The sequence below is a fragment of the Aythya marila genome (assembly GCF_965140915.1).
Source record: "Aythya marila genome assembly, chromosome: 21".
NCBI classification, from domain to species: Eukaryota; Metazoa; Chordata; class Aves; order Anseriformes; family Anatidae; genus Aythya; species Aythya marila.
This window is the reverse complement of record NC_139062.1, coordinates 6,714,539-6,731,615: the sequence shown is the minus strand read 5'-3', so window position 1 is coordinate 6,731,615 and position 17,077 is coordinate 6,714,539. Positions and strand designations below refer to the sequence as shown.

At 42.9% G+C, this 17,077-nt stretch overlaps 1 protein-coding gene across 3 annotated transcripts in view; it reads right to left on the bottom strand.

Annotated features, from left to right (window-relative positions):
• Positions 1-17,077, bottom strand: part of CAPZB (capping actin protein of muscle Z-line subunit beta) — a gene marked incomplete at its 5' end in the record, with an annotated part of 62,859 nt that overhangs the window by 32,903 nt on the left and 12,879 nt on the right. For 2 of the 3 annotated variants that reach the window (XM_082777048.1, XM_082777049.1), the window contains one exon: positions 12,845-12,934. In XM_082777048.1, the coding sequence (XP_082633174.1) occupies positions 12,845-12,934 (90 nt within the window). Of the gene's footprint in view, positions 1-12,844; positions 12,953-17,077 lie in introns of those variants that run through there. The other variant, XM_082777047.1, reaches the window with a different exon arrangement.

Below are 17,077 nucleotides of genomic sequence, written 5' to 3'. Positions count from 1 at the left end.
AGAGTTCCAGATTTCCCCCCGAAGGGAAAAGGACTAAAATAAAACATCCTTTCCCCGCAGAAAGTTGGGAACACGATGGAACAACTGCTAAGTTCTTGAATATGCTGGTGACAGCAATGAGTTAATACAGAAAAGGGAAGAAATAACTGATGTGAGATCTCTTCTACATTTCATGCTACATCGTAGAGATGAAAACCTGATTGAAAACATCAAGACAAAAAGCAACCCAGGGTAAAATTAATCATTTAGTGATGAATTCACAACTCATAAGAAATGAAAAGGGAAGAAAAAATGAAGAAAATATGGATATCTGCTTGCTTCTATTCAAGCCATTGATTCACTGACTGGTTGGTGCCATTTCAAAAGAAAAGAGCCTAAACGGAAAAAAATTAGGGGTACAACAGCTCCCAAAGGCATAAGCACAACCTATTTTAATGCACTACAAGTATCATAACAGATCAAACCAGCTGAAACAAAAACCATAATGATCCCAAGTACAAGGAGGTTACATACAGAAGAAGGTATTAAGTCAAAGTAAGCAAAGACACATAAAACAAAGTAACCACAAAAGAAAAAAAAAAAAAGGCCAAAACAAGATGTGGCTAGCAAGAGACATAGCAGCTAACCCACATATCACCCCACAAACACACAGAGGGAAGCCAAGAAATGGTTGGTAAAGCTACTGACTGTGCTAAAAAATGATTTTCCCCCCCTCCCTTTTTTTTTTTTTTTTTTAATTTGGTCACAATATAAATAATACACAATATAATGTGGCAACCAATGATAACGGGAGAGCTCGGACTTCAATTCTTTAGAAGAGGGCAGTTATGTATTTACACAAAGCCAAATGCTTCTCCTAGGAGTTCATCCTTTGATACTTGGCGACTTGGCTGAAGCAACCTCAAAACCATCATACAGCTGCTGAGTAAATAAAAGCAGGATGGAAGCAAGCAGCTTTTAGTAAAACCTTTACTTTTTCTGAAAACAGATGATCCTAATACTCCACGGAGCTGATACAAATCAGAAGTGGCGTGGCACAAGCTAAGAGCAAAGATGTATCCCTGCTCACGAGTCCATCTGGTTCCACTTTGCCTCTTCCTTCAGTTCTCCATCGCCCATTAATTTCAGGCTGACTCTTCAGGGGCAGAGCAACATTAGATGTCTACTTCTATTTTAGACGCCCATGCAACAAGCCCCACAGACCTCACCCTTCAGAGCCATGCTTGGGGCTGCTCCTCGGTGCAACCAGCTGAGCCCATCCTTCTTTGGCTGCTCCATGGGCAGCTGTCCACCCACCCAGAGCTAAGAGCCTAGAAACAGGCTCCTCACTCCAACAGCCATTTACACGAGTAACAGTGATGAAAACATGATTTGGAGAAAAGTGGCTTTCTTCCCAGGCTCTGTTACTATTGCATTTCTTCCAGAGAAGCTCTAAGATGCGGTAAGAAAGCACGAGAGGTTTTGCTGTACAATTCTTCAAACTCCGATATATACACACAAAATGTTCCCAAAAGAAATCCCAAACACAAGTCTGAGTCAATCCCCCTGTGGAAAAGCTCCTTATATCCATCTGAACCAAAGACCCTTAAAAAAGCCCAACAAACAACAAAGTAAACACGTTCTGGCTATTCAAGAGCCTAGACAATGCAGTGTGCTACTGCCACAAGGCAAAAGCATACCTATGGAAGTAATTTTCTGCTGGTACAATTTTCTCTGGGTACAAAATTAAGATATCACCTTAAGAGCCAGGATGAAGCCTGTGAATGACACCACCACTCTCCTGGCTCAAAGGAATGCTTTATGACAGGGCTAAGGCTTGCTATGCAGGACACGATTTCCTTTGAACTGCAAAGCTTTCAAAATCTGAGGGATAAACTTTCAAGGAATCAAGGACCATCGGGAATTCCCTCATCCCCTCCTCCACTTTTAAGTTTTTTGTTTTGATTTTAATTAAAATTAATTTTCTCTAAAAATAGCACATGCCCACTAAAATCCTTCCCAAGAAAAGATCCCTTGGGTAGAAAGGATGACAGAACACACAGCAGAGAGATTTTGGCTAAAGGACCACTGCAAAACATGCTGTACGTGGACATGGAGCCCTAAACCTCAGGTGGTTCCAAATCAGCGGATCCCAGGAACGCAGGTATCACCTGCAGCATCTTCACTTGCCAACAACAAAACTTGGAATTAAGATGACCAACAAAACTACTAAGGAAAAACAAAAGCCAACTGCAAATTCCTATTTAAAGCTTTGATTAATCTGTACAGAACTCTAAATTTTCCACACCCCAGATTTAAAACAAAAAGAAATAAATTAACACTGCCAAACAAACCTGAGTTGTTATTGACTAGAGCTCAGAGATCACTAGGGTAGTTCTGACTGTGCTGTTATAGCTGCAGGCTTTTTTCCATATTTACAAACCCTGTCTCATTAACAAAGTAACGTTAAGGGTTCATTATTCGAATCCTCAAAAAGTTCCTCCAGAGCTCCAGGCTGTGCCATGCCTCAAGGTTTCCACAGATGCTGAGGGTGTTTCTGTATTGCTTAATGGGAACGCACAGTCTCTTACTGACCAGAAGGTCCCCATGACATGTTATGCCTTAAAAACAAGGCATTTCACTTTCACTTAGCAGTGATGAACTAAATTTCTCTTGGGGTGAGTTGGTAACAGAAGTGTTTATAAGCACAGCCTCTTTTTCAATTTCTACGAGCTGTGGCCAGTCTTCCAGCTGTAACAGCGAACGTGCTGCATCATACACTTTTAGAGTACAATACTGTATTTCAATGCAGTATGGCAGTAAGATTCTTCAGCAGGTGGTCAGTCCTCTGTGGAGCCAGGAGTTGGACTTGACGATCTTTGTGGGTTCCTTCCTACCAGGGATTTTCCATCACATTGTCTGGAGCGAAGAGAAAACGAGCGTTTAGCACTCTACAGGACTTTAGGCAACATATTCTTTGCTCCTTCAGTTTCTTTCGGAATAAAATTGGGATGAAAATCTACTCATACCTTGGAAGTATTAGACAATTTCAACAGTGTTCATAAAAGAACAGAGGTATTTCAGCTGATGGAGCTACTCACATAATAACAGTTTTTGGAAAAAAAAAAAAGTCCAAGTGTGGCACAGGTACCCCAAGGGAATGATTTCTTTATCATTTATTACATCAACTTTCAACAGCTGCTGTACTTCCTTTCTAAGAAAAGATAGACAAGATTTTAAGAAAGGATTGACAAGATTTATGCAAACTGGTCTTCCTCTTCTATGTTATAAAGCCACTTCCAAAGCAAATGCAGTAATCTGAACTTGGTCATTTGCAGCTTTAAAGACTCCAGCTACATAAAGCTATTTGATTCCTTCAGAATTGATGTCTTTTGCCTTTTAAACATGCATTGATAAGGTATTTTGCACTGCCAGGCTAAACAAGCTGCTGCAATGCAAGCATCAAACAGTTGTTTTACATTATGCACGTGTCCTTGCTTAAATTCTTCCTCAAGTCAAGCACTGAACCTTCATTTAAATTATTGTTCAGACTCTTGTGGAATTCAGACTCTTGTGGAATTCAGTTTATATTTAGCAAGAAGATATCCTTATCTTCCCATCCTAGTGAAGACAGTTCTGCTTAAGAGACCAGCCAGCCCACCAGCATGCTGAGTTTTCAGACTGAAACACCAGATTAGCATTAACTTCTGGTACTAACTTGGTCTGTGTTAACTGGAAAGCCAAAAGGCTCTTAGGTGTCTGAGTAAGCACAGCTGTCTCTAACAGTCTTCATAAAGAGAACTGCGACTTAAAATTTAGAACTGCAAGAATTAACCCACTTCCCAGGCCAATCCCAAAATGCCAGAGCAGTGATTTTATTCCATTCATCACCACGCTAAAAATAAGCATCGCTGTGATGAAAACATTGACTATACGAGGATTGCTTTGTAAGCAAAGTGTGTGCTCCCAGCTTTATTTTGACACAAGTTTCTCCATTCTCAAAGCAGTGGAAGGTCAAATGCAGAATATAATTTTAACCTCGTATCTTTAGCTAAGGGCCATCGTTAATACAATTCGGTCCACAGTGTGCTCTGGACCCTAGCACACACATTTCCACAAATAAGCACTCCATCTATTATAGTGCTTGTGTATATACTCAGAGCAAGACCACCCTCGCTGTAAATCAGTAAAGAAAAAGAGAGGACTCTGAGGAGGTCCGGACTCAGCTGTTCAGGCTGGATGGCAATAGCAGCATCATTCAGAAGCACATACCGTGCACCAGGACACTGTGTTCGTGGGATTTATTTTTTCCAAGGAGATACACAATGAATGCATAGTGATGAGGAAAGAAAAAGTGAATGAGTTAGGCTTACTCTGCTGCATGTTGAACAAGGATTCTGTTGTCTTGTGTAACAGGATTCTCCATCAGAGCAAGCCAGGTATGTGGACAGTGTTTTAATTAAGTTGACTGCTCTGCTATCAAGACAAATAATCACTTGTGCCATGCTCAAAACCGTGCATTTGCTGGCATAGCTAACCTAATAATCTTTCCTTCTTGACTCACTTTTCAGTAACGTTAATTCAGAGACCATTGTTTTGGTAATCTGTTTAAAACACAATTGAACTGGCCTCTAAAAAATGTTAGAATAAGTGAGCAGTAAAGGCTACACAGGTAAATGTTTAAACAGGCGAATGTGAGACTCTTCAGTCTCACATACATTCTCCAGCTTAGCTTTGATTAGGCTGGCTGATGGATTCAATCTGATTCTCCACCATACATTCAGAAAAGTTCAGAGTCTGGCTCACTAGCTATGCAACATGACTACACCAAAGGTATTATTATTTTTTTCTCCCTACAGCCTTAACTGAAATAAATCACGTTTAAAATTGAAGCAGCAATATTGTTTGCGTTAGGGTCTGTGCTTTAAAAATGCATGTTTTTCCACATTTATGTAGAGGTCGGGACACCCACAAGGAACCTCACACACTGCAGAACTATGCTAAGTGCATAAAAATTAAAAGGTGAAACATTTTTCCTTAAGGTTTTAGGAGAAGCTTCAAAATATTAGCAATGCAGGCATTCAGATCCATTTGTCCTTTGGAATTCGTGTCTATAACATGCAGGTATCTGAAAACACGTAACTTGATTAGTTTTTAACTAAAAGCTGCAACCAAACTGAAAAATGAGTATCTTAATTGCATGTGAACTCTTAAGACTTTGCTTTTCCTTTACAGCAACTGACATCATTACGGTAGTAGACAAAAACATTGCCTGTGTTACCTGGGGAAGCCACTTGAATGCAAAGAACAGTCCGTACAAGTCATCAGTAGTTCCACAGAAGACTTGTTTTAGCACAAGACACCCCCCTCTCCCTCCCCCTTCAGCCTGGATTCCTCCCCTCTGGGCCAGCCTCTAATAAAATATTATAATTTTTCCGAGTCATTCCACAGCCCCAGATTTTCCTGTTCCTGCAGAACACAGACGTGGCCTAACGGATGTTGTGGAAACTCTAGAAGGAAGCCTGGCTCCATTCATCTTGGACCTAAAACCACTAGTAAAGTCACTCCCACAAATCCACACGTTGCTAAACCTTAATTTGATCCATCAGATGTCCAAGGGCCATACATTCTTCATGCTTTGTTTATTAAATGACATTTAAATGTACTCTTGTGTCCAAGGCCGATGTAATTGATATTGGAAACAGCTCAGCTTTACTTGAGTATTTGCATTGAATTCCAGCACTGCAAGACTTATCAAAAATGAAATGAAAAATCAAGTAGCTTTTCTGGGAAGAGGCAAGCATAAGATTGCAAATCTGGACTTATCCAGTCAGTGATGTCATAGCAGAAACTTTATGTTAATTACAAACCTTTTCAATTCAGCTCAAGGAAGTGCATCTAAAGGCTCTGAAAGGTGACTACTGTTCATAAAACAGGATCCTTGGCATTCTTCCGGTGACTTGCTGGATAAAATAGGGCTTTTGCTGGATTCTGCATTATGGAGCTTACCGAGAAACAAAAGCTAGCCATCTGGCAGGCACAATGAGATGCCCCAGAGTTTGACTAGTGACCTGCAGGTGAAGGCTTCTGTATCTCATTACCAGTCACAAGTCCCATGAGTCGTCACAGCATATCAATATCTTGGGAAGTCTCGACTGCATGTGTCAGGAGTCCAGCTGGTGTTGGAGATATCCAGCAACAGCTACAGGAAAGGCACAGGCACACTCTCCAGCTCTTTACCTTGAGGTTTCTATAGCCTGGCTTCCCCTGCCACCCCCCCCACCCCAATCTTTGAAAGCTCTTAGATAGGTTTCTAATCAGGATTCAAGCTCATCAGGTGATCCCCTGACACACACACACCCCAGCACACACTCCATTAGAAAGATTTGAACAGACATTTCAAGGGCTTGTAACACCAGCAGGAACCTGGAAGAAAAAAGACACAGTTCAGGCTTCAGAAGAAAATGACTACACGAATACAGAGCCAGAAGTGAAATTGATTTTTACAGAATCTCACACGAGAGGGGTTGCTCGCTCTATGCCAGCATCACACTGACCACTCACACACACACCACGATCTCCAGTTACCATCAAGGTATCCAGAGGTAATCTTTTCTAGCTGGAAAAGCGCCTGCTTAAAGCCACTCACTGAATGGAAAGCTGGCTCATAACCACCGTAAATTTATTCAGAGCCAGACCCCCCTTTTCTTTAGCCAGTAATCCTTGCATTAGAAAACCAACTGGCTGCAGATAGCCTGGAGTCCATCACACCCATCAGCAAGCTCAGGAAGAGCAGCAGGTCAAAAACTCAGCTCTTACACCATGAGGCTGTCAACGTAGTTCTGCTTCCACTCTTTTCAAGTTTTCACGGGGTCTGAATTTTATTTATTTTTTGAAAACATCTTCTACCCTCACTAGCTGTTCAGCTAGCCATCTGCATTCAATTATTTTATCTTTCCCCTCAAAAGTGTATACTTCTTAGGCTTTTGGACTCGAGATACAAAGAACCCCAGCCACATTCTCATGTTCTTTATGGTCTGTGCAGCCATTTACTGAGGATAAATTCTCTAGCTTCATATATCTTCAGTTACCAAAAGCCACACAAGCAGATTTGAGGCTGGCCTGGAAGCACACTGGCTGTATGAAGCAAGCTCATGAATATTGTTCAAGCATTTCAGTCAGAAGGTTATACATGTGTAAATTCATTACTCTGGGACTTTTTAAAAAGTAACACATACTAAAATATCTAAGCATGCTGCTGTAATTAGAAACTCAAGCAGAGATGGTTACCTCCCAAATCTTTAAGTACAAATTACCCTTGAAAAAAAAGAAGCAGTGAAGCTACTGATTGCTTTATCAATAAATAACTTTAGCCTTATTTCTTCCTTGGCAACAATAACTTGATTCTCTACGTCAAGGAGGCTTTCACATTTAACACTGAAGAAAAATGGGAATAAATTGAACATTATCTGAATACCGATCCTACTGGGAAGAGATGAAAGTTGTGTCTGAGAACAAGCCCAACTCTCCTGGTGAGTCTGCTTGTCCATTTCATGATCCAGCTTTGAAAGGATGATTCCCCATTCCCACTTCATGCCAGCCATCTGATTTTTTCTGAGTCAGCGAGATTTTTCATTTCATTTATGTGCGCACAGACAGGCAATCATCCAAATTAAACATTCAGCAGGAAATTCTTACTTAGAGAGGAACCTGCTTCACTTTCACCAAGACCGAGGGCACATCAGCTTCTATATCCAAGCCAAAACCATCAGGGCAACCCTAACACAGACCTGTATGTGGCCCCTGAGCACAACAAATCCGGTCTCCATCCTCCACCCTTCCCAGAGATATGCCCCTCCAAGCCATGCCAGTGAAGAGGTCTTGAAAAGAGAAAGGCTTCAGGAAGGCGTGATCCCAGCTAACATTCACCTCCCCTGCCTTGTGCTTCCAAGGTGTCCTTGGCAGAGATCCTCCATCACAGCACTGCCTGAGAGCTGAGGAGGCTTCTCTTGAGGAGAAAAAAACAGCTAAAAGGATATGAGGACCAACTGACTGCACAACTGTCACCTTCAAAGAAAGGAAGCAGGAGGACAATTCTCCAAGATCATTCTGATCATTCAGTATAAACCATTTGCCCACTCTACCAGCCTCCTTATTTCATGCCAGTCAGTGGGATTTGTGTGAGCAAAACCAAAGCCTTACTGTCAACTGATAAAAGAAGCATTTCCACGCAGAAAATCCCCTTAATATTCTCCTTTCAGCACGTGATGGAACATGTGGTTCACAACTGACTTCCGTAAGCACAGAACATCAACAGCAGCAACTTCTGCTGGGGAAATTGAGGCAGTAAGGAAGAGAGACAGTATTCATGATACAGATTTTTAAGTGTGTAGCAATGCTACAAGTGCTATTGGTTGGGGTATCCTCACAATAGCTCCATCTCAGAGCAGTGCAATCCCTGGCAATGTTCCTCTCATGGAAAATGAATGACCCTCCAGACCTGGCTGACAGGTACACACCCCGAGCCTTCCACCACCCCAGTTTCCAGAGTTCTATAGAAAATTATTCTAACTTAAATTAGTTGTCCTTAAAAAGGCATGTGCCTACACTAAACGCTTTTTGTAGCATTTTCAAAGTCCTCCTGCACATTGACAGCCTCCAAGTAGCCTATTTACAAATAAGGACTAATTGGATTCCAAGCAGAGCGTCCCATGCCAAGGCACATTACCAGCACCGCACACAACTGCTTTCAGCCTGCACTTCTGGAGTCCTGTGATTGACAAGGTCTCTAATGAACTCTAATTGAGGACTCTGCAGTTGGGAAAAGCAACAACAGATGTGGTAAAAGGGCAACCCACAAACTGGTTTGCTAATGAAAGAAAAGTGCCTGGTCTGATGAGGGCCAATGACCCAAAAATTCTGCTCTTCTACCCACCCTTTTTACTTTGTGTTCAAGTCCAGACCCTTTACCTTGGTCAGCTCAACACTTGGGGGCAGTGATGTACAGCCCTGAGCATATCCCATCCATTCTTACTGGCACCAGGATGCTCTTCCATTAAAAAGCAGAGTTTAGACAGAGTAACAGGGACCTCAGACAGGGAACTTAGTACAGCAATCCTCAGCAGCATTACAAACCTAGGAAGGTGTTAGTCTCTTCCTATATCAGTTTTGGAAATATTTTTGCATATAAAGTCATCACCGTTGTCTTCCATTGTCTTAATCAGCACAAGAACAGCAAGTTACACATCAGCCTGCAGATCAGCTCCTATAGAAAGGCTGCAGAAAGCTGAGCTGTAAGCAGGCTTCAAGAAACAACCTACACTTTACACAGCGAGGGAAAAAAGACTCACGCCTCTGCTTCAAGTTTACTCCAGCATAGAAGTGTAATGAAGCAAGGAAACCAAGCGCAAAGGAAGCAGAAGTCAGCGTGCCATCTTTTATAGTTCTATCACAAATTTAATGAACCTGCTCATGCTCATCACGCATTTGTGGCCTGGCCTTTTACTTCAAGGAGGTTATTGTCTGCTAACAGTACAGCAAACAGAATAAAAACCATCAGCTGTAAAGGTTTAGATGAAACTTGCCAAAAAAAAGGTCAAAAAAAACTATTTGCTAGTCTGGCTCATGATGTTTTTGGAACTATTACAAGGCGGCAGTGCGTGTACTGCTCTTGTAGAGTTCAGACTTCTGTCTTGTGGAGGTCAGGCTGAGAGTGGGCTGCAGAAGAGGTCCACAGATGTCTCAACAAAAAAGAAGCTGTTCTGGATTTAACACGTTATTTCACCTCCGCCCCTGAGAAGGGACTGCAGGAACTAGAGTGGGAATGCCATGGACCCTCCTCTTAATACACATGGTTCAAACCGGTCTGTTTCACGTTACGCTCCCGATATGAAAAAAATCCCAGTCAGTGTGATGCCCTTGTTAAGCATGTAGAGCACTAATGAGCACCATCCAAAAGCAATTCCAACATTTAGAGGGAACTAGCAATTTTCTGAGTCATTAGAAAAACCTCATACCAATTATACAGCCAAGCTTACCATAGCTCCCCACCCCAGTCATTGTTCTGGTCGGTCCTTAGAGTTGCTTAAACCCTGATATCCCTTCATTCCCCCAAATTCCATCAGAAAAATAGCCATGTCACACCAGATCATACCAAGGATTTAGTTATTGTGTCCCACCTCAAGCAACGGCCACAAAAATGATGCCTTAGGTTGCCAAGAGTTTTGGTGGCACAGATGTAGCCAATTAGGAAATTGTTTCAAGTAAAAAAATAATCCCTTTCCTGCAGGGAATAATTTCCTTCCTCACCCACAGAGCTTTCTTATCTATACCTTGGCTTGTGTAACCAAACGCAGTATTTAAATAGAGTTTGATAAATCTATGTCAGCCAGCTTTTTCACCATAGGACTCCTCCCAAGCTCACTAACACCAGCTTCAATTCCACTTAGTAACAGACCTCCTCAGCTCAACTTTTCCCCAGTAAGCAGCCACTCTTCTATGTATAACGATGATAAACAGTTTGGATACTATTTAAAGGGTTTAATTAAGAGGTACTCGTTCAAGTAGTTGCAGAACCATCAGGTTTTTAATGTCTCTAGGATAAGGTTCGCCACCATCACGCATAAAATTCAGACCTGCACAGAAAGGGGACGTAGTTGTCACGAGAAGGTAGGAGGAAAGGCTTAATTCAAAGGCCTAACAGCTCTGTGCCAAACCAATGCACCACGTTTGGAAGCTTAGGTCAGAGAACTGTTAAGCATAAGCCATGTATTTGCACTGCACAATGGAAACAAGTTTTCACAGCTCCCCATCCAGCAGTCTCTATAGAGATCACATCTGCATTTCAGTGATACCTTAAATTGCTCCAGAGGAAACTGTTCCACACTGTTTTCAGGGATGTTATTTGCTTTTGTAGGGAGAAAATTCATGTGACCAAAGCCCAATTACAGTTGAGGCTGGCCAGGTCTGTGAGAGACAATAAAAAGGGCTTTTTAAAGTATGTGAATAGAAAAAGAAGGACCAGAGAAACATAGGTCCGCTACTTGATGGGAAAGGTCACCTCACAGACAAGGACATAGGCAAAGCAGGGATGTTTAATGCCTTCTTTGCCTCTGTCTTCAACACCGATGATGGGCTTTGAGACCATGGGTACTCTGGAGGACCACAATAGTGGGAAAGAAAACTCCCAACCAACCCTGAACACGCACAGGTTTTGCTGCTCCATGTGGATCCATACAAATCCATGGGGCTCGATGGGATCCGTCTCAGGGTGCTCAGAGAGATGGCTGATGTCAACGTGGGACCTCTCTCAATTATTTTTCAATTGTCTTGGGAATCTGGAGAGGTCCCAGTAGAAGCTGGCAAATGTGCCAATTTTCAAGAAGGGCGAAAAAGAAGACCCTGGTAACTAACAGGCCCATCAGTCTCACATCAGTGCCTGGTAAAATTATGGAGATTAACCTCAGAGTTATTGCAACACACCTGGGGGACAACGCAGTCACAAGTGACAGCCAACAGGTTCCTGAGGGGTAGGTTCTGCTTAACAAATTGAATTTCCTGTTCTGGTAACACCATCAAGTCGACCAAAAGAAGCCAGTTAATGACCAAAAGAAGCCAGTTGATGTCATCTTTTTGGATTTCAATAAAGCTTTCAATATGGTTTCTCATAGTACCCTACTGGACAAAATCTCCAGCACATAGATGGATAAAACCAACACGATGGGTGAACAATTGGCTGACGGGCTGGGCTCAAAGGGTTGTGGCAAATGGGGTTACATCAGGCTGGCGGCCAGTCACCAGTGGAGTCCCCCAGGGCTCCATTTCAATTGAGTTCAAGTTCTTTTCAATGTTTTCATAAGTGATTTGGATGTAGGACTAAAAGGTGTTTTGAGTAAGTTGCTGATGATACAAAACTGGGAGGAGTTGCTGACTCTGTCGAGGGGGGAAAGGCAGAGATCTGGACATATTGCAGAGCTGGGCGATCACCAACTGCATGAAATTTAACAAAAGCAGGTGCCGGGTCCTGCACCTGGGATGGAGCAACCCTGGCTTTACGTACAGACTGGGTGATGAGACGCTGGGGAGCAGCCCCTCAGAGAGGGATCTGGGAGTTGTGGTTGTCAGCAATTAGCCTATTATAAAACCAAAAACACATCACATCACAGAATACGTGACTGAATCAGATGCATCTGAAAAAGGACACTTGTGCGCATTATAAGTCTTAAGTTAATTTTCTTTACTACCAGTTTATGAAGGGAAGTAAATGTTGCAGGGTCAAGCAGAAAACAGGTAGCAGCACAACACAGCAGGCTGGGAGTTATTAGGATATTCACTGAGCTGCAGAATACCTGGTAGGACATAGTTTATAGATAGATTGGGGCATTCTCCAGAACCCCAGTGTTCTAGTCCTGAAATGTTCTGTCTCAGGAAGGTCTTTGAAGCACGTGCCATCGCACACCCGCTGCACCTGCAGCACAAGTCCTGTGTCAAGCTGCAGGCTGGCAGGTAGTTAGCAGGAGACTGTACACACGTGCAAGGGCACGCATCAAGTTTATATAAACCATTCCAGCTGCTTTAATCAATAGCCTCCAAGCTGTCGATGACTTCATCAAGAAAGCTGCTAATGACCCTTCATCCAAAAAGGATGTCCACGCACACACCGTAGTACCTGCTGGCTTACCCAAAATAAACACATAGATTCATGACATTGTTTGGGCAATTACTGCATTCTTCAACCTTGCTGAAACACGAGGAGAGAACCACAGATCACCATACCTTGGAGATGCTTTAGAAGATGTTCTAACATACCAGATCTTTGTCATGCCTAGGGCTCAGTCACCATTTGGTTAGAGCATCCGGTACTCACCAAGTCAATGAGGTCACTGAGATTCTTCTCTATCTGCTGCGGAGGCAGACGCCTCATCAAATCCAAGGCACAATCCAGCTGCTGGTCACTCTGCGGAAACAAGAACATCCCTCGGTCACAGTACATACAGACAAACACATCACACTCACAGACACAAGAACTGCAGTGCTCGCCAGCTCCTCTGATACGACAAATACAGCTTCTGTTTCTAATCAGGAATATGCTTTATATCAACACAAATAGATTTCAATGAAGTTCAGTTCCATTTGATCGATGATTATTTATTTGGTATTGCAAAAACCGTTCTAAAGCACAGACATAAGGACACAGCTTAAGCTTGTGCCATGCCATCAATTTAACACCGTCCTGTTGATGGAGAGGAGTCCAGATCCCACTGAAAACTGTTTCCCACACTTGTGCAAATGTTTAGTGAAATGTTTTTCCATGCTACCTCAACAATAAGCAGAGTTAGGGAACTGAAAGTTCCTTTTCCTGAAGCAGTTTTAGTACATCCTCATCTGTGTTGTGCCATTCAGCTGAAGGTAACCAGTACGCAAGGCAAATTCTGTTCGGACAGAGCTCTCTCCCCCTCCTTCAGCTTTTTTTTTTTTTTTTTTTTTTGGTAAAAAGTGAAAAAAGCAGACAAAGGTAAGATCCATTATTTCCTTCTCACTACACAACACAAACCAAAATCAGTCTGTATCTGAGATATCCTCAGCTTTAAATATTTTGAGAAGTTGCAGCAATGTATCCCAATAGTATTTGTTGCAGCTGGCCTTGCGTCCAATTCCACCCACCAAAAAAAGCTTAAAATTCATTTCAGAGTTGTAAAACCTGCCACAGACATCATCACAGACACTTGATAAGCAGAACCATGTTCTTGGCACAACCATTAGCTTTCCTTCTCACTAAGGCATATAAGAGAGACACTTTCCCACAAACTTGTGCCCCAAAATCTGCATGTTGCTTTGACCAACATGTCACCATCCAGCTGAGGCACAGCGAGCTTGTTTTCACCACTTCTTCCTCTCATTTTACTTCTCTATTTCTAGCTACCTGTACACAATGAGCTTAAATGTAATTTCCTATGTTCAGCCAAGCTCTAAAAGTTGTATTTAAGAAAGACTTCACAAATACAGCAGTTATGTGATCGCATTATTCAAGTAGCATCCCCCACACCAGCGAGCAGCAGGGGGAAGTTGAGCATCCTGCAATTAATCTGTACCCCGGCAATGAGGAAAGGAGGGATTTCTCCGTTTAGCAGCCATCCATTATGAAAACAGTTCCAAAAAGGCACTGCCCATTCACTATCAAAAAATAAATATTTTACAGACAGCGAGTCGGACAGCTGGGTTGGAAGAGCTGGTGTTTATATCTCATCCAGTTTAAGTTTTAGGACATCCTGTTTGGGAAAAGCTCCGGCTCTACAGACATTTAGGCATTGACTCATCTGCCCGCAACAGCCTCCTGGATGTCGAAGCCTCTGACCTGAAAAACAGAAGGCACTGATGCCAGGAACTGAAGTTGTGGCAGTCACCTGCTGCGATCGAAGCAACGATGCTCAAGTCACACCAATTCAGCCCCCACACTCCTTAAACTTTTGGGTGATGCGACGAGCAAATTCTTGGCCAAAACAAGCCCGAAGTTAACTCATCTCAAAAAACGACCACAGATCAATTGACGAATTGACCATCGTTCACGGGAAAAAGGGACGGCTGGGTTTTTCAACACCTTTTCCTTATCTCTGTTAGATGGTCGGTGACTGGAGGTTACCAGGAAGGGGCTGGAGCCTCCCCAGGCACCACCAAGCAGCGAGGCTCCGAGCTCTGGGCAGTTTGCTTTTCTCCGCGCTAAGATCTGCGTAGTTAGCGGGGTCAGAAATAGGAAGCCACTCCACATACTGTTCACGAGTGCAGTCACAAATTATTTCCTCTCTCTTTCCACACAGTAAACAGTCCTCTTCCCAGGAGGGGCCTAATATTTAAGATCAGATGAAGACGAAACATCAATCCAGGCTTGAGTAGAGACGTAACCTACAGGCATAATTAGAAACTCATGGGAGAAAGCTCCCCAGCAACAGCAACATCCTTCTTTTCTTCAAACAGAGGGAAGGGAAAATTCACTATTTTCTATTAACCTTTTAGTCCCCAGGGAAAGCTGTGATTTAGATGGGCTATGACTGCCCAGCTCCAGCAGCCAAGCCCTGGCAGGGGACCTTTCATGCCACGTGTTGTCTTTACCTCCTGCTATCTCACACATCAAGGAAGGAAAGCTGGCACATGGTCACAAGGTCACACTACGCACTTGGGGACCGTGGGAACACTTATGGAGGTGCTCCATCCTCCTCTGCCAGCTGGCGTTGTTTGATAGACAAAAAAATAGGGAAAAAATGATATTAAAAATTAGCATTAACCTAGAGTTGGTGTTTAATAGTATGGTAATTTTGAAGTAAACTGTCTGAATGAAGGACTGTCTTCTGCATTTGCAGCATTTTATGGATTAACCAAAAGAATTTGGACTGACCGTCCTTATAATGGTACATTCAGTAACAGCTATAGGAAGACACAAGCAGGACTGTTTAAGGCACGGATTCTTAGAGGTTCAGCCATAGCTGGCAGAAATGCCTGCGTGCAACCAAAAAAAACACACCACGAAATAGCCAAGCACATACCAACAGTTTTTGCATTTTTCTGCTATCAATGAGGTAAGAGCAGAGCTGAGCACCAGGACTCTCCAGTTTTCTTGCAGAGCATTTAAATGGCTTGCCAGCAGATCTCTTAAAGGACTGAAATAAAGGCAGGTTCTGCTCTATTTCTGTGCTTATACGGTCACTTCGAGCCAGCATAAATCCACGCTGGCACTACCAGAAAGGTAACACAAAGCACACACGTGACAGGGCACAGGGCTGCCTTTTGGTACTGGATATATTTGTTATGTTCAACTTAACCAAACGGGTAAACGTACCCCTTCGTAGTTTTTGCTCCTTGTTCATTCAGTGTAGGTGAAGTAAGGTTTTTAAAACCAGGCCTGTGGTTGCATATACCCTTTGGTTTCAACCTCGGTCCCAGCTGGAGTATCCAGAGTAGCTGTGGATATTTAAGGGAAATCACAAAGATAGAGGAATCGCATCTAAGGCGTCAAACCCAGCCACACACACTCCTTGTATTTACAAAGGAAAGAACACTCCCAGGAACGTATTTTTCCTGCAATTTTGCCAGTGGCATGTTATTAGAGGCACCTGGAAATCCCACAAAGCCCTTACACAAGCTGTGCAAGAGGAAGGAGTTCTTGGGAAACTCAGGATGTCTCACCTCACCTCACTGCCATCCACCTAGCCCACTCGTCTCTACTCTGCAACTTCACCTTTTCTTGGTGTGCGTTTGCTGAATTCTCACAGTAAATTGCATCCTAAAGACGTGGTTTCCTCACAGATCTCCAGAGGAAACGCTACACAACTCTTGCCTTTGGACACGGAGAGGCTTATAGCCCCCTGCTCGCTGGGAAGGTGATTAGACAGGCCGTCTCTCAGGCTGGACCGCTCTTGGAGCCAAGCTCTTTGAGGCTGCAGGACTTAATGAGCTTAGCGTTTACGTGATACGAGGACGTTTTCCACCATTCCTCCGTTTCATCCAGCACAGAGCTCCTGTGGAGGAGTAGGGAGTTCAGACAGAAATTCTAAATGAAGTTTTATTACAGCTCAAGTCACTGAAGGATTTAAGAGATCACAGGAATCTCAAAGACTGAAAATATTAGCTTAGATGAAAGCTCCTTAATACATTTCCTCTAAGATATTTGGCTATCTCCAATCTCCACTTAAGCATCTGCTATAGCTTTCCCAGGATACTACTGCAGGGCAAAATGTTATAAATCCGTCTCTAGAAGTAGTTGTGTTTGTTCACCTTCCTTTGCCTGCATCCTGCTCTTCCCTTCAGTCTTTTGCAAACACGTTAAGTACAGCAAAGTTAGAAACCCTCTCAAATGGCCCCGGGTCTCTGGTCATTTCAGCACTCTGCACTGAGGCTCAAATCAAAACAGACAACGTAAAAAGCATTTATTATACAAGTGCACAAAGTATGCAGTTGCACAAAGGCACGGGTAGGTGATTTCTTCATTCCATTCATACTAAAGCAATTTTGTTCAAACCCTGAGCACGGACAGATGCCATTCAGCGCAGAAACCACAAAAACTCAGGAAGTTACCAGAGTTTTGTTTAATTGTTTTGAGAAGGAGCGT